The sequence below is a fragment of the Drosophila pseudoobscura genome, chromosome 2 (genome assembly GCF_009870125.1).
Source record: "Drosophila pseudoobscura strain MV-25-SWS-2005 chromosome 2, UCI_Dpse_MV25, whole genome shotgun sequence".
Classification (NCBI taxonomy): domain Eukaryota; kingdom Metazoa; phylum Arthropoda; class Insecta; order Diptera; family Drosophilidae; genus Drosophila; species Drosophila pseudoobscura.
Genome location: NC_046679.1, coordinates 14,331,484 through 14,347,937, shown reverse-complemented (window position 1 = coordinate 14,347,937; position 16,454 = coordinate 14,331,484). Strand labels below are relative to the sequence as shown.

At 48.9% G+C, this 16,454-nt stretch overlaps 5 protein-coding genes across 10 annotated transcripts in view; 2 read left to right on the top strand and 3 right to left on the bottom strand.

Annotated features, from left to right (window-relative positions):
• Positions 1 to 518: 518 nt before the first annotated feature.
• On the bottom strand, positions 519 to 16,257 carry LOC6897312 (progestin and adipoQ receptor family member 4). 6 transcript variants are annotated; one of them, XR_004468355.1, is made up of 8 exons: positions 16,139 to 16,257; positions 11,582 to 12,289; positions 11,341 to 11,510; positions 3,179 to 3,394; positions 2,856 to 2,959; positions 2,554 to 2,785; positions 2,245 to 2,385; positions 519 to 2,190 (listed from the first exon to the last, which is right to left on the bottom strand). XR_004468355.1 is itself a non-coding variant. In XM_033376393.1 (8 exons), exons 2-7 carry the CDS (start codon positions 12,212 to 12,214, stop codon positions 2,246 to 2,248), a joined length of 1,401 nt encoding a protein of 466 aa, XP_033232284.1. In that variant the 5' UTR covers positions 12,215 to 12,289; positions 16,139 to 16,257; the 3' UTR covers positions 519 to 2,190; position 2,245. The 6 variants fall into 6 exon arrangements, 5 of the variants coding, with proteins under 5 accessions (XP_033232284.1, XP_003736574.3, XP_033232283.1 ...); XM_033376393.1 differs by having other exon boundaries at positions 2,648 to 2,785; XM_003736526.3 differs by having other exon boundaries at positions 2,554 to 2,562; positions 2,648 to 2,785; positions 11,341 to 12,289; positions 16,139 to 16,157.
• LOC6897314 (cytochrome b-c1 complex subunit 2, mitochondrial-like) lies at positions 3,480 to 5,126 on the bottom strand. The gene has a single exon (XM_002137433.4). It carries the CDS (start codon positions 4,999 to 5,001, stop codon positions 3,547 to 3,549), a length of 1,455 nt encoding a protein of 484 aa, XP_002137469.3. The 5' UTR covers positions 5,002 to 5,126; the 3' UTR covers positions 3,480 to 3,546.
• Nepl19 (Neprilysin-like 19) lies at positions 5,302 to 7,448 on the bottom strand. Its single transcript, XM_001358706.4, has one exon. It carries the CDS (start codon positions 7,406 to 7,408, stop codon positions 5,360 to 5,362), a length of 2,049 nt encoding a protein of 682 aa, XP_001358743.4. The 5' UTR covers positions 7,409 to 7,448; the 3' UTR covers positions 5,302 to 5,359.
• On the top strand, positions 8,735 to 11,014 carry LOC5495521 (neprilysin-4-like). The gene has a single exon (XM_001358705.4). The coding sequence runs from the start codon at positions 8,784 to 8,786 to the stop codon at positions 10,911 to 10,913; it is 2,130 nt and encodes a 709-aa protein (XP_001358742.3). The 5' UTR covers positions 8,735 to 8,783; the 3' UTR covers positions 10,914 to 11,014.
• Doa (Darkener of apricot) overlaps positions 14,980 to 16,454 on the top strand; it is a 39,818-nt gene continuing 38,343 nt past the window's right edge. Inside the window, exons 1-2 of the mRNA XM_003736520.3 lie at positions 14,980 to 15,374; positions 16,257 to 16,375. Coding sequence (XP_003736568.2) covers positions 15,204 to 15,374; positions 16,257 to 16,375 — 290 coding nt within the window. The 5' untranslated portion in view covers positions 14,980 to 15,203. The remainder of the gene's footprint in view (positions 15,375 to 16,256; positions 16,376 to 16,454) is intronic.

The window sequence follows — 16,454 nt, the reverse complement described above, 5'->3', positions numbered from 1 at the left end:
ATAGAAATATACTACCGCACACTACACACTACGATACATGCGAACAAGCAATTAGGAATTTTAAAGTGCTACTAGCTTCGGATAAGTTTTCCATTTTTGTAAATTTTTTATATATACATACAATATATGTAGAAAGTCTTCATATACTATGAGTGTGTATCCGCATCTAATTATAGAACGCGCATAAATCAAAAGCGTTAAAATCGTATCTAAACCAATCATATTTATAAAATAAAACTAGTCAGAAACTTGCATGTTACAGGGGAAGTGAGTATAGAAGAGGGATAAAGGTTCATATTGTCTATAAAAGGCATGCCGCGAATGTAAGAATTTACTAAAGAATTTAATAAACATTAATTTATAAAAGTATTCCAGTGTTTCTTCGATTTCTTACCACGATTCAAAAACGTCAACTAGCGCCATCTAGCGGAAATGTAATAACCATGCTTCAAGGGACGCAGCGCCACCTGCAGTAAATTGTGTGTATCTACATTTTCAAATTGAAATTCAAACTCGGATTTGTTTTTTGATCGTTTATTATTTTCACTTGTTAACCTTCTCTTCTCAGAAAATCATTTGACAATATTTTTATAATTGTTACTTAAAACTAGTAGCAACTTTTGTAACTTAAAAGCATTGAGTTTGCCTATTAATTATTAATTATTGCTTTGTTGAATTAGTTTGGTTTGTTAGCTTACGTTTCATTTGTTAGATTTGCTCGGTTCTCTCTCTCTCATTGGAGGGTGGTGTAAATTATTGACACTACTAAAACATGTTACTCATAATTGTTCGCTTTGCTTCGCATTTTGGATTAAAAGTAGACCGACTTTTTTGAATGGTTTGCTATCGTATCTAGTACATTTTTTTTGTTTCATTTTTTGTTTGTTTGTTTGGTTGGTTGTTTGGTTGGTTGTAAGAATACCTTCCCTAATTCACGCCTAAGGTTCTAGGGTAATAAATATTGCAATTTTACTAATTCATATTAAATATATTAAGTATATTCGGGGAGCTCAGTAAATACTTGAGGTTAATATTGCGCAATCAATTGACATAAATGATATCAACTCAATATCATATTAAGTTTAAGTACTCTTACTTTATGTTTAGCATTCACTACGTATGTATGTACGTGATTCGTTGCAGCAGCGATATAGCCAGAAGATTGTTTGTTTTCATTGTTTCACTTTCACGCTTGTCCAACATGGAATACTCGACATCTGACTCCTCGATATCTCGATATCTCGACTCCTGGAATCCTCTTCATCTAATTACTCATAGGTACTGGCACACAACAGCAACAACTTTGTCGTGGTTCCAGTTCTGTTTTGTTTTGTTTGGTTCCATTTCACAACTATGCACAGATTGGAGCATTAATTAATAGAGAGTCCTTATAGAGACTACCACTATAGAGACTACCACGTTACGTTTGCCAAAAATTAACAATTTGCATATCTAAAAAGATCAACTAGGAAGAAGGTTAGCTTATAGGTGTGTGTCCTTATTGTAAGAATTCTCGACGAGGTACAAAGTTATACATACAATATTTGAAAATTAGATGTTTTTGTCGTAAGCACAATGAGGTACACATGTATCAACATCATTCAAATCATTATTACTCATACAATATATTACTACCCATCATCATCCGTCGACGATCGGCTTATCTCACGAAACTTTCGCACATTCGAGTTCTTTTCAATCAGCTTCTCATTTCCTGTCATTTCAGTAATTTATATAACCTTAATGCTTAATACCACAGTCGAAGTATGTACTATATGTACTATACAGTTCATATATATATGTATATGTATGGCCTATAACTAGATATACATATGTATATTGTTACTGCAACATTATACACGGTATATACTCAAGTAGCGCTTTTGTCTTTATGTTATGTCTTTATGTCCTATGTACGAGTATGCGTCATCTATCTAGTGAGCGGTTTCACCCGGCTCCGATCGGTGCCCGTCTCCTCCTCCAGGCCAGGGCCAGTACGGCGTGAATCGCATGGGATCGCCTGGCCCGCGGCCTGGTCAACAGCATCCATGGCAACGGCAGCAGCAGCAGCAGTAGCAGCAGCAGCCAGTAAACGGGTCATAGTTCCCCATGGCCGATCGCCGTCTCGGTGACATTGGCAAAGCTATTGCATGTCTGCGTGGACATCCACTCAAAGTCCTTGATGGTGGCCTGCAGAAAAGATTACAATTAGCCCGGGAATTGGACTCCAGTGGAACGCTTCACCTTATGCATGGAGTAGACAGCCACCACGACCAGCACGTGCATGATGTTGTGTGAATTCAGATAGAAGTCGACCACGCCGGGGAACCACTTCTCCGGTATCCGCATGGCGCCAATGGCCCCGCCCAGAATGGAGACACCGTCCTGGAAGCAACACACACAAGTGGGGAAAAACGCGATTAGCAAAAGCGGCACTGATGGGGGGCTCTGTGTCTGTACTATACTGGTGTCTGCCGGTCAATGTGGGTTGCGGCATTGTCCATTTACTCGAATGTACGTACATATGTATATGTATGAAAATGTGGCACTTACAACTTCAACCTATGCGCACAGGGAGAGGCCAGCCAAAAACGTTTAGTTATAGAAAATAGCATGTTAGTGAATTGGAAAGCCTCGACATACGCACCTGCAGATAGACATGGGAGAGGGCCATGTGACTGCCGCCGACCATTCCCCGGATCCGCAGAAAGGTCAGAATGGAGCGCATGCCAAAGGGCAGAGCAAAACAGAGGCGACGCTGCCAGGGCGAACTGGCGGTCAGAGCCTGAGGAGGAACACATATTAGTATAGTACATTAGTCAGTTCTTGAGCAGGAACTGAGCAGATCTTCTTACCTTGTAGAGGCCCCACAGCGAGAGCAGGCAATAGGAGCTGATGATTAGCCACTTGAGGACGGGCGTGAAGCACAGCGTTGTGGCCGTCACCAGGGGCAAGGCACCTGCAATGAGACAGCGGAAGAGAGATAGTGTGATGAGAGAGGGAGAGGCCACCTACCGATAAGACCCCGCCGATTCCCAGCCAAAATGTTCAGATCAGTCGAGAAACAACCGAAGATGGAGGCCATTGCTCAAGCTCTCGCCCGCCTAATCTATATCGCCATAGGGTTCTGGGTGTCTGGAGGTACCACGAGTGGGCAGTCTCTGCCGATTACACTCACCGAAGCTCTGGCTCACCCAGATCCCGACCATGTCCAGCTTGAGCAGTGTATAGTACACATTCTCGCCCTTCTCGATGTTCATGAACAGATGGTAGACGAAGCTGCCGCACCAGGGTGCCACCGATCCGAAGACGTGGCAGAACGACAGAAACTTGTAGCCACTGTCCCAGGGCATCAGACCGGGCACAATGGCCAGTATATAGATGATGGGTATGGCTGCAAGAAGAAAAGAGATTTCCAAGTTACAAAATATGGAACAAAAGGTGTGAAGGCGCCCTCGTAATATGAATACTCCATATAATTCATACATTTTGCAATAAGTTTATTTTTAGTCGTTACATTTACGGATAACAGGCGAGTTTTTCTATTTAAACCAAATCAGCAGCGTAGGGCACGTTCTGTAGATTTCCAATGGCGCCGACCGATAGCTTCGAGTCGGCCACCTTCTTGGCAGCCACCTGGACCTGCTTCTGGGTAATGCCATCAATGGCGGACAGCAAAGTGTCAGCCTCCAAGACGTTTCTGCTGAGCGCCGCTTGGCGCCCGATCTCCTTGATCAGACCACCATCGGAGGAATACTTCGAGATGATGCGGGCCTTCAGCATGGCCTTGCCGCGAGTCACATCTTTTTCCGAAACCAAAGCAGACTTCAAACCGCGAACCAGGAACTCGACGGTCTTGCCAATTTCCTTGGCATCGCCGGACACCACGAAGCCAAAGAGTCCGGCATCCGAATAGGTGCTATTCAGAGCCCTAACAGAGCTGGGGCTCGAGCCGCCTGCACAGTTGAGAGCCTCGCCGAACAGTCCCGCAGAGTTTCCGCGCTTAGTGGCTGCACCAGCGCCCACAGCCTGCTCCAGCACGGCAAAGGCAAGGGCCTCCTTGTGTTTGGCAATGGAGCCGCCCAGACCAGCAACGGCGACAGTGGCACGTTGTCCGTTGGTCTCCTTGCGGGCATCGCCCCCAAAATATTTGGCGGATGCAGTCTTTGCCCCGCCGTTCGGGAACTCCAGGATCTGGGCGAAGTCCGACAGAGTGCTGCTGTCAATACCAACGCCAACAACGGCAGCCCGACTGGCCGAAAAGTTGTTGGCCACGTAGTGCAGCAGGCTTTCAGAGGAAAGATTGTCCAGCTGGAAAGTGGGGATGTAGATGGAGTTGCCCAGGCCGGTACGGAAGGCAGCCTTGTGGACCAGCTCGATGGCGCGTTGCTCTTGGGTGACAGCATACAGTTGGTTGTGCAGAGTCTTGGCATTATCCATCATCTCCCATGGCTTGAAGGCTGGCTGCAGCAGGTCCTGCAGGTAGCGCAGACCGGTGTCCACGTTGTTGGCCGTGGTCTCCACGGTGTAGCCGACAACTTCGCGGTCGTTCCAGGCGGTCAAGGTGCCGCCGACCTGCTGAATGTTGCGGGCAATGGCGAAAGCAGACGAGTTCTGGGTGCTCAGTCCTCCGGCCAAGCGGAGCAGATGGGAAGCTCCCAGGGTATCGTAGGTCTCGTGACGAGACCCAGCTCCCAGCACGACGGACACGCGCGAGACGGGCACGGTGGCATCCGCTGTGGCCACAACCAATTTGTTCTCCAGAACTTTCACACTCACGGCGGAGATGTCCCCCACGGGGCGTGGGCAGAAGGCTAAACCCCGCTTAGCGATAGCGCGCAAGAGATTCGTCTTATTTGCGATGTAGGCCATTGCGTTTATTTTATTATTAGCTTTTGGTTTGATTTTAAAGCAGTTTTCGTTATAAATATTCGCCTGCAAAGATGAAGAAGAATTTTTTGCTGCGTAATATTTTTCACCTATCTGGTAACTTTTCTTCATATTTTTCGGTCAGTCTGGAGCCCTCTAATTTGAAAAAAATCAGTTATTCCTGTGATGTGGCAAGGCCACATAAAAAAGGATTAAGAAATTCATCAAAACATATTTTTTGACACAATCATTTGCATAAAAGGGAGTGAAATGGGAGGAGCCGCAGTTCCTCCGAAAGGATGGCAGACCGAGGTTCGTGCCCCCGTCATATTACATACATATATAATGAGGACTTAATCCTGGAGGATGCAAATATTTAGCATACAATTAATAAATGTTCTCTATTTTATATAGTTATTAAAAAGCTGCTTGTTCTTGTTTATAAAAATATATTTCATTCGAGAATATGTTCCCTTCGAAGGGCTCTCAACTAATCCAAGGAGATGCCGTACAGCTGGCACTTCTGGGAGGAGGTCATCGGACTGCCACTGCTGCAGCCAAAGTCCCGCCGAAAGGCTCCAAGGTTGGAGAGTGCCCCCAGCACCCTCAGGGCATTGGGTGTGTACGAAACGAGTAGGGATACCCTGTCGCGGAACCGCTCATTGGCATCGTTGCACCAGAACTGTGCGTAGCTGATGAAGAACAGCTGCCGCGGACTCTGGGTCATCTGTGGCAGCCGCTCCGAGGACAGGGCGGATGGGGCCAGCTCAGCCAGGTACTTGGAGTAGGCGTGGTAGGATACCTGCACAGCCAGATTGTCGGCTATGTTCTCCGCCTGCAGATCGCTCTTCGGCAAATACTCTCCATTGAGCCGGAGGCGTCCGTACTGTTCCTTGAAGCAGGCCCATCGCTTGTGGTATTCTTTTATCGACGTGGCATCCCAGTGGGAGACATCCTCGATGCTGTGGGCCAACTCGTGGGCGAGCAGAGTGCCCAAGCTCCCGTAGCGCAGGGCGCGTGGGTAGTAGCGGGACCACAGGTAGTTCGGCTGCAGCAGGGCCACTGGCAACAGGACACGCTTCTCCACGGGATCATAGCTGGCCACTGTCAATGGGGCCGCAGACAATTTGGTCTTCAGACTGTCGTGACTGAGCACGGCCCGCAGGTTCTGCAGATAGTCGCGGGGCCTTAGCTCCAATCGTTCATAGGTCTGTGTGAAATTCACATCTCCATGCCCGTTTATCAGCAGGCGAGTGGCATTGATCTGTTCCAGCAACTGGGTGCGTGTGGCCAAGGCCAACCAGTCGGCGGTGTCGTTCTCCAGTAGGTCACGGAAGCTGCGTTTGATCTGCTGCCAGACGGCCTCTATGTCGCTAAGAGTGGCTGCATCGCCGTACTCCCCCAGGACCATGTTGTCGAGCAGCTCGGGGAACAGGCTCCTCGTCTTGGACATGCAGTGCTCCACCACGGAACCACTCCACTCGTAGTAAAAGTGCTGCAGCAGCTCGTGGAAGATATAGTTGGCCTGCTCCCGGGGCGTAGTGTTACTCAGAAAACCCAGCAGATGCGCCTGATAGCTGGGCACATGCTCGTAGAGAGTATCGTTGGGGTTCAATGGCCGCTCGAGGACAAGCTCAATGTACTGGGTGAGATTGAAGGCTTCAGAGTAGGGGGCATCCAACTCCTCGGGGGTGCGTGGACGCGCCAGCACACCCACTGGAAGATCCCTCATATGCTGGGCCACCAAATCTTCCATTCTCGTGATTTCCAGCGAAGTGTTCCGTGCCAATTCCGTTTCCACGCCCAAATGCCGCTCTAGCTGGTCCGCTATGGTGGCAGCTCTTGCCTGCCGATTGGGCTGTGGCAGGATCTGCTGCGGCTGCCCCACATAGATGCCCGCAGGAGACACCTGCAGGCGTAGGATGATATCCAGGCCATACTTCCGCTTGATGTGGGCCACGGTGGCTACCCAATCGAAGTCGTCGGCGGGCCACTCCTGACCCGGCAAGGCCAGGACGGGCATATGCCCAAACTCGGCCGCAATCTCCAGCAACTGTTCGCGGTACACAGGCAGCGGCGTCTGGCGGTAGTGCAGGCAGCTGGAATAGAACTCCTTCAATTTGAGCAGCTCATCCGCATCGGTGGCAGCGTCAGCCGGACGCTGAAGCAGGCGCTGCTGTTTGTGGTGGTAGCCTTTGACCAGCAGCTGTTCGTAGTTGGTCTCGCGCGGACTTGCTGTATTGGCGGGATTGATTTTGGGCCAGTTGCCGCAGCTGTAGTCGTAGAAATTGTCGCAGGGCTCCAGCTCCGTCTGCATATAGTTTCGCATCTCGGCCGCCTTGGACAGTCGCATCAGACGCTGCACATAGGCGCTGTCGTTGTGCTGCGAGATGAGCTGTTCCTGGGCCTGAATGCGTAGTTCCATCGCGGGCTGGGAGAGCAGATGACCCTGGCCACTCCCAGTCCCAGCAATCAAAATCAACAGCACGAGCTGGCTAGCAGCAGTAGCAGCAGGAGAAGCGTTCTCCATGGCGAACATTCGACGGGCAACTGAAAGTGGCAATAATAGAGCACTCCCCGTACACAACGCACTTCCGTACGTATGTAAACCTTGCTGAGATTGAGTCAGAGCCCCAGTGAGAGAGAGAGAGAGCCTAAGCCCCAAGCTCCCACTCTCTCCCATCTTATCACCATGGCTGGTCGTTGGTCTCCCAAGTCGTATCGTCTCCGGCGGCTAGTGGGGAGAGCGTGATTAGATCGCAGTTCACGTTGCTTGGCAAGCACTTGGAGAAAAGCCCGCGGCACTTGATCACTCAGCGAACAATTAACATTAACAAATTAATTGCTCAATATCAATTTTATTGCGTTGCGATCAATGGCCGATTGAATGGAAATTCGAAAGCTGTGCGCGTCATGTGTACACACCTCACCTATTACAGTGGGTACACACTATATTTTGCATACAGTAATATAGTGCGTATTCGTGAAACTGATTTTTAAAAGTTGAAACATACACACATATGTATGTACATGTTAATTAATAGTTACATATATAAAATTCGAAGTGAATTTTCACTAGAATTCGTTACTTTTTTCTTCGTTTTGGATATATTTATGTATGTAAATGCCTTGGCGAGTGTGTACACACTTCAGCATCAACTCGTGATTGTGTTCTATATTCCGCGCCTTAATAAGGTGGTGTGTATTCCGGTATAACGTTTAATGGAGAGCAACAAAGAGAAACCATACAAGCGATTGGGAGAATTTTGCAACGCCGACATCGACGTCGAGTAGAGAGAACTGTTTAAGAATTTAGGGGACAATATACATGTTTCTGGAATTTGGAATTTTTATTAAATATTTTATCTAGCGCCACAAATAATAAATTCCATATGTAAAAAAAACACAATGTTTTAAGAGTTTTTACAACGCGATTTTCAAAAGAAACATAATTTTATCCCAAATTAATAAATTTTCTAAGAGATTGGTCAATTTTTAAAGGCGTTTCTTTATTAAATTAACTTATAAAATTTTGTAAATGAAAAATGGTCTACAACTTGGCACGTTTTTATCACGTTTTCAGATCGGATCTGAGTTGAAGTAACTCTTCGGTAAGTAATACTGTATGTGGCTTCAGATTTCAAAATATCGCCCGTACAATTGCAAATTCTGGGGAATCGCACTAATGGGGGGAAAGGCATTCATTCAATTGCACAAACAACAAATATTCACGCCGTCATCACTAACTGGGGCAGCGCTGTGGGAGATGGGAGATAACCCCCGGGGTCGGACTTTTTACCGAGAACAGAGGCACAGCTCTGGCCGCTGGCCTCTGGATGATACTGGTGTGCATCATCTGGGGCTCTGTTGTTTAGTCGACTATACAAATCGAACCAAGAAGCAACGGGCCCAAGATGCGAGCGCTTCATACTATCTACCTTGTAGGGCACGTCCTGTGCACTCTGTCCGTGCTGCTGAGCTGCGGCCAGGCGGCGCCTGCGGCCGGGGAGGAGCACCAGCTGAACGAGGACACGCCGTATATGAGGGAGCTGCTGCGGTTGGCCAAGGCCGCCGAAATGAAGAGCTTCATGAATCAGAGGGCCGATCCGTGCACCGACTTCTACGCCTTTGCCTGCGGCAATTGGTCGCGCATCAATTCGGCCGTGAGCCTGAGTGAGTACACCACCGGACTGTTCGAGACGCTGACCAAAGCCCTCAACCGCAAGCTGGCGCTGATCCTCACCAGTGCGCCGGGTGCCAAGGACACGCGCGAGGATATTCAGGTGAAGCACTTCTACGAGTCCTGCACGCGCCTGGGGGAGCTGAAAGACACCTATGCGCAGAAGCTGAAGAGCCTGATCGCCGAGTTCGGCTCCATGCCCGTGCTGGAGGGGTCCTCCTGGCAGGAGGCGGACTTTGACTGGCTGGATACGGCCGCCCGCATGGACTACCGCTACGGAGTGGGCTCCATCCTCAGCATCGAAGTGACCAAGGACTTTGCCAACAATCATCTGAACAGGCTGTATGTCGGCCAGCAGGAGTTCCCCCTCGAGTCGCGCAGCATGTATCTGGACAACAGGACCCTGACCTATCGCCTGGCCCTTCGGGACCGCATGCAGCGCACAATGGAGCGCTTTCTGGGCGTCGAGAAGGAACTGGCCAAAGCAACGGCCCAGGAGCTGCTGGACTTTGAGGTGGATCTGGCCCGTGGCCTCGCCGATGAGAGCGATGGCGCGGACATTGCCGCCATGACAGAACTGATGACGGTGGCCGAGATGCACAAGCGCTATGCGCCCACGCTGGAAATTGAGCGATTTGTGTCGGTCAGCATGGGCGACGAGGTCAAGACCACTGACCAGATTTACGAGTACAACTCGGACTATCAGCGGAACCTCATCCAGGTGATCCAGCGCACGCCGAAGCGCGTTGTGGCCAACTACATATTCTACAGCATGATCAAGGACTTTGCCGTGACGGCTGCCACGTCGGCGGAGAGCAAGAAGGAGATGTGCATCGGTCTCACCAAAAAGAGCTTCGCCAAGAACCTGGACAACATGATCTATCGCAGCAACAAAAACGACGAGACCGCCCGGCAAATCGAGGACATGTGGAGGCAACTCAAGTCCACCTTCAACGAGACGCTGCACTCCAGCCAGCAGCTGGACTGGATCGACCGCCCCACCCGCCAAAAGGCAATCGTGAAGCTCGAGGCGATGACGCTGCAGGTGAACTCCTACGCGGACCACAACTTCACCGAGGAGTTTGCCGGACTGAACCTGCAGAGCGCCGACTACGTGGAGAATCTGCGACAGGCCACCATCCTGGGCGTAAAGCAAATGCGCGAGGAGCTGCATCAGCCGGCCAAGCCGCTGGAGGCGGGTGAGCTGCTCAGCTACACGCCGGCCAACATTCTCGTGGAGAACGCCATTAAGGTGCCGGTGGCCCTGCTGCAGCCCTTCTACCTGTGGGGCAAGGCCTATCCCAGCGCCATCATGTTCGGCTCCCTGGCGGTGCTCATTGGCCACGAGCTGATCCATGGCTTCGACGACTCTGGCCGGAAGTTCGATGCCCGTGGCCAGTTCCACGACTGGTGGGACCAGACGTCCGCCAACAACTTTCTGGATCGTCAGACGTGCTTCACGGAACAGTACGGCGGCTATGTCTACGACGGCATTCCCCTCAAGAAGTCCGTCTCGCAGTCGGAGAACATAGCGGACAACGGAGGAGTGCGTCTCGCCTACACCGCCTATCGCAAATGGCACGATAACCTGCTGTCGAGGCCCAACAGCTCCGAGGCACTGCTCAAGGAGACCCTCCCCACAATGGACTACAACAGCAAGCAGCTGTTCTTCATAAGCTATGGTCAGGTCTGGTGCAACGATGCCCATCCGAGGGTGAAGGCCATACAGGTGTCCACCGACCAGCACGTGCCCGGTAAATTTCGGGTTATCGGACCGCTGTCCAACTTTGATGAGTTCTCCAAGGAGTTCAACTGTCCCGTCGACTCCCCCATGAATCCCCGCCAGAAGTGTATGCTCTACTAACATTCGGAGTATCGTATAGTAGACTTATATAAGTGATTTTTTGATTCTAATTAATTGATTCTACCATTAAAGCGCTCCAGCCGCAGCTGCATTCCATGGAACATGTTCATTCTTTCTTTTGGCTTGCAACCGCAACGTAACCCCAGCCCAGCCCCAGCCCCAGCCCCAGGCCCAGGCCCTGTGCCAGTTCCAGCTTTAGACCGAGGTTCATTCTATTTATGTGGCCCGCCTGCACTTGGCTTTGACCGTGATTGTTACGAGCTACGAATTTCAAAGCCACTGAGAGGTATTGGCATTCGCATGGATCGATAAATGAGCAAGAAACAAGTGTGATGTGACATTTGGCGTGTGGGAGGGCAGGTATTGCAGGGAGGAAGAGCAATAGCTAGTAGTAGTGGTAGTGGTGGCTGTGGTAGTGTGCACTCACCGTGTGTCAGTATGTTGATGGTCTCGTTGTGCCAGTAGAAGAGGCTCAGCAGGCAGCCCTTGAAGGTTTGCAGGGGACGGTAGCCACGGAGCACATACGGATTGAACTGCAAATACTGGGGCATGTCCTGCCACTGCAACAGCGGACCCGTGCTCGGCACGGAGCTCGAACTGGAACGCGAACGGGAATTGCAGACGCTGTTCAGCGATGATGAGGAAGATGATGACGGTGCGGCACCCACCGGTGGAGCATGGCTTGTACTTGTGGTCGTCGTTGTGGTGGTTGTTGCTGGAGTTCCTGGAGCTGCCCCGCCAGGCGCTACTGCAGATGGTTGTTCCGTGGATATGGTCACCGTTGCAGGTGCAGCTGCAGCTGGTGTTAGCAAGGCAGACATTGGCGTTGTGGAAGCGTTAGCGGAAGACGTTGATGTTGGGCCGGATTGACCATGCTCCGAGGCGGCCGCTGTGATTGCCTCCTTGCACAGGAGGCCTCCGTTCAAAGGCATTGGATGGGCATCAGCGGCATTGAGGGGCTCGGGAGCAGCCCCAGCCCCAGTCCCAATAACATCGTTGCCCGGACACCGTTGCGCACCGATGCGGTCCGTGCTGGAAGGCGGCGTTGGCGGTGGCGTGTCCGCTACGGACTCCACGGTGCTGCCCGCCTGATCCTGATCGCTGCATGCAGCTGCGGAAGGTGCCACGGCTAGAGTGTAGCCCGTCACTGGCTTGGGCTTCAATGTGGAGCTGGGATGTGGGATGCTGGGCCCGGTGGTACCGGGGCTGGGGATGGGGCTGCTCAGGAGCTTTGATTTGCCGCTGCCCTCGGAGCTCAGGTCAACGACAACGGCGGCGGCGGCGGCAGCAGCGGTGTCCATGCCTCCTTCCGGTTAAGCGTGTGGCGTTCGGTGGTGTCGCTTCCAACTGATTCTCTAAAGTGCCGCCAACACCAGCTGAAAGGCAAACGAAAGGGAAAGCCAACGAACGTCATGAATTGTAAAATAGAGCGCAGTGCAATAAAAACGTTGCACAGAGACGGAGACAGAGGCCGAGAGACGCAAGCGGAAAACGGTTACGTATGTATGTATATAAAAGTTGTGCCAAAAAAAAAAAAATATTAAAAAAAGCACGTGCTTTGCCTGTGTGGGAAAACGAGACCAGGACCAATGTCAACACACAGCTTGCCTCGTGACCCAAAAAGGCCTGCGTCTTTTCCTCTGTATCACTGTGTGTGTGTGCGTGTGCTTATTCGCGTATCTGTGTGTTTCGGAACTATCAGTGTGTGTGTGTGTGTGTATATATTTCATGTGAATCACGCGAGTTTTTTGATTAGGCCCCCGGACACTTCCCACAGGCTTCGTTCGTTCCGCGAGGAGGCGAAAAGGAGAGGAAAGAGCGCCGCGCCAGTAAAAATCGATAAGCTTTACTCACTTTTGCCATTGGACGACGCGTGTACACGTTTCTGCGACGCGATACGGTGCGATGCGAATCTCTTAGCCGTTGTCTTAGCCCCCAAAAAGGATTGCCTGGCCACGGAAAATGTGGATTTACTACGGAAGCGTTGCGGAAGAAGCACGATAATTGCGGGGTAGGGGGTCGAGTGAACACGTTTTCGGACCGATGCTATGAAGCAGCGATTTTCTGGCTAATTCTGCGGCTGAAGTTGCTGTTTTGACGTAAGGGAGGCATGCTGCTTGGGGCGGCACGCTTAATCAATTATTTAGCCATTTGGATTGTGGCCGAATGTCGATTTACAGCTGAATCTTTGATAAGTGAGATTTTTGCAGCACGACGGAGGGAGCGTGGCCCCGTGTGGACTGTGGGCGAGTCGAGTATCCGCGCACACACGACGCTTGGTGCAAGCACGTCAATATCTGACTGAGAAGCGTACGCACACGATAACGATACCGTTATTTTTGCGTTTTGTTATGCAATTGAATGAAATGGCCAGTATTTTTATTGGGCGCCAAAGAAAAAGCAGCGCAGGCGCACAGAACTTTTTGAAGCAAGCAGCTGTTTGGATCAGCTTTATAACAACGCTTAAATGTTCAAGAAAAAATGTCATCAACATCTTTTTAAATAACCGTTCGAGCTCAAATTTAACTTCTTTTTAACAATTACTGGCGGTATGGCAGCCTCTGATTTTGTGTGACCAAGTGTCGTAGAGTTGAGATGGTCACACTATTGGCTTGAAATCCCGCGGCCATCTTGCGGAACGTCCATTTTGCGGACAGCGCGTCGGCATAGAAACTTTTTGTACGTCGGAGAAAAATGAATTTTAATCACGAAATTTTGTGCCCATCATTGTGAACAATCTTAGAGAAAATATTGTGCAAGTGGCCGGGTGTTATTGTAAAGAATGTGGACTAGCACGTTTTAACCAAAGTACTGTATGCTTTTCTAAAAAACAAGCAGATTACATCAAGTCGGGCAAGTTTAAAGAAATTGGACTGGACCGGACTAATTGTATACTCGATGTGCCTTCATAATGCGGCATCTGCACATCGTACAATATTCCCGCTCTTCGGATGACTGCATGTTAGGTTTGTAAATCTCTACAAAATCTGTAATTCATTGGCCAAATTGGTTTACTTGAAAGCTGGTGCAATCCAGGCCCGTTGGCCGGAAATATGTACATATGTACATTCCTAGCGTAAAAAGTGGTTTGAAGAAAAAAAAAAAAAAAATCTGTTCTTCCCTCGCTCGTAGCATGGTTCTCGTAACTTATTCGAGATTCGTCCAATAGAAAATGCCACTCGAATGTCGGTTTTAATGTTATTTTCTAATTTCAAAGTTTGCCGATGAAAGTCTGTCATGCACAATAAAAATTAATTTGTGTAATCGCCATGTTTTAGCTTAGTTGTTTAGCTGTTTTAGCCAAAATGCAATAAAAGCAAGGACTAAAAACTAGCCAATCTTGTGGAAAATGTATTCATCAATGTAATAAAACTATGTGGGAATGGCTGAGGGCTTTAGTTAGCCAGAATTATTCAACGGAATCTCTAAATTGAGCAATATGAACGACTCTCCGTTCCGTAGTTTTGTTTTTACCTATTAAGCTAAAACCTTTTCTTAGACAAGATCCAATGAAAGCAAGTATTTAGAATGAGCCAGATAAGTAAAAAATTGATTCATAAATCGTATTAAAGTATGTGGGCATGGCAAAATGATCTATCCAGCTAATAATATTCGACGGAAGATCAAAATTGAGCAATATGGTTTCCAATCCTTGACGGAGAACGATTAACCTATTATAAGCCAAGGGGGTATTTCAATTATCCACCGAAAATAATGAAAATTTAATAATGTTAGCGCAGTTCAGGTGAAAGATATCGTGTTTTTTTTTTAGTTCAGATGAAAGAGGGCATGTGTCTACAAGAAGAATTAACAATCGTTAATATTTTCCGCCATTTACCTGAAGTCGTTGAACTATTTCAATAGAGGGGGCTCAAGTAGGCTAAGTTCGTAAAATATAACTTGAATTCGTCAGTATATTTACGGTGTATTTTAAACATGAGACGGTATATTTTGGTATATTCCTGAGGGTCGGACGGTATATTCCGCGGTCACACTGGTCCGCTATCACAGACGCGCTCCGGGAAAATTCAATTTTCTTGTTTTTCTATAATTTAGCGAGCGTATCCATTTCAGTGCATTAAATTAAAAAAATGCATGGTCAGAAAAGCATTCGAGATGAGGGCCGTCAGCGAAAAGCTAATGTGCAATAGGTTTAGTCCGTGTCGGCCAGAATAGTCGGGCACAAAAGTGCGCCAAAAACTAACCAAGCCCAAGGCAAATATAGAAACACCGCGGCAGACGGACCAATGCTATCATCACCTGTGCTGCATTCATTTAAAGGGATAACTCATGTACTCGAGCATCGTACAGCCAGTAAATTTATCCTGGCAATCGCTATCCCAAGTCTTGGAAGGATTGTGGAAACGCCTGTATTCGTTCAGATCGCCATATCCAGCGCTACCAGCGCCCCCACCAAAGCCAGCAGGTACAACGCAGTTCGATCAACAGAAAGAGAAAGAGGTAAGATAGTGGAAAATCAACGCAAAGTAAGCCTAACCATTCATGATATCTGGTGGAAAAGAGCTGTTGTCTACCTGCACCCGATATCCATGGCACAGACACGCACACACAAACACACGAGCGTGTGAACGGCTGATTTGCACCAACACGCGCGCAGCAGTGTTGCCAAATCTATTCTAAAAATGCAACGAGTTGGCAGCTCTGCTGCAATCGCTAAACCAACATGGCAGCTCTTGGCCTCAGACGTGGTGAATTTAATAACGAAGTGACGTGAATTATTGAAAAAAGACACAATTTGCGTAGAAAGGATTGCAATTAGCCCAGTGATCGGTGGCTATTGAGGTGGACCAAATAGTAAAGCAACCCCCCGAGGGTAGAGTTGCGAATTCCGGCCGTGGCCAAACAATATTGGCCAACACACGCTTCCACAAGCAGCTGCGTAAATTGGAGACGAAAAAGACGCGCTGCTGGGTCAAAGACAATACAACAAAAATCAATTTCGCGCTGCTTTTTTGGCTTTCTAAGAGTGTCTCCGCGTGCTAAAACAAATAGCCAGAGTTGAAAGGTAGTTCCTCCGTTTAGTTGAAGTTTCTCCAAAATGCTTGCAATGCCTCCCATCCCCACCCCCCTTAAAAAGGTGTGCATTGTGGGCTGATTTCCCCACACGAACAGCATTGCAATTAATATATGTAGGTGTGTGTGTTGGGTGAAGGGGTATATGTGCATGTACATGGCGTGCCAGCTGTATTTCCCACTCTACTCACCTTTGCACGGAGCGTCGATGGGGGGAGGCGGAGACGGAGGCAGGCAGCTGCCAAACACTTTTTACTTTGTCATAGACAATTCATATACTTATATGCGATTCGAATCTCGATTTTAAAGATGCCCAGAACACGGAGACGCCACCATTCAAGGGATCGCTCCTCGGCCGGCACACGAGACAAGCGGAGACGACTCGACACTGCCGACCATTCGCCACCCATGCCAGAAGTACCGTCGCCGTAAGTTCTATTCTATCTCTCTCTCTTGAGTTGGGTTGTGTGCAAGTACTATATCATTGGCAAATTTCAATTATTATTA

Coding starts and splice junctions, on each gene's coding strand:
- LOC6897314 (XM_002137433.4), bottom strand. CDS start 5,001: ATGAAGAAAAGTTACCAGATAGGTGAAAAATATTACGCAGCAAAAAAT.
- Nepl19 (XM_001358706.4), bottom strand. CDS start 7,408: ATGTTCGCCATGGAGAACGCTTCTCCTGCTGCTACTGCTGCTAGCCAG.
- LOC5495521 (XM_001358705.4), top strand. CDS start 8,784: ATGCGAGCGCTTCATACTATCTACCTTGTAGGGCACGTCCTGTGCACT.
- LOC6897312 (XM_003736526.3), bottom strand. CDS start 12,214: ATGGACACCGCTGCTGCCGCCGCCGCCGCCGTTGTCGTTGACCTGAGC. Junction 3,395..11,340: donor CATCAACATACTGACACACG/GTGAGTGCACAC, acceptor TTCTTCTTGCAG/CCATACCCATCATCTATATA. Junction 2,960..3,178: donor CTGGGTGAGCCAGAGCTTCG/GTGAGTGTAATC, acceptor GTCTCATTGCAG/GTGCCTTGCCCCTGGTGACG.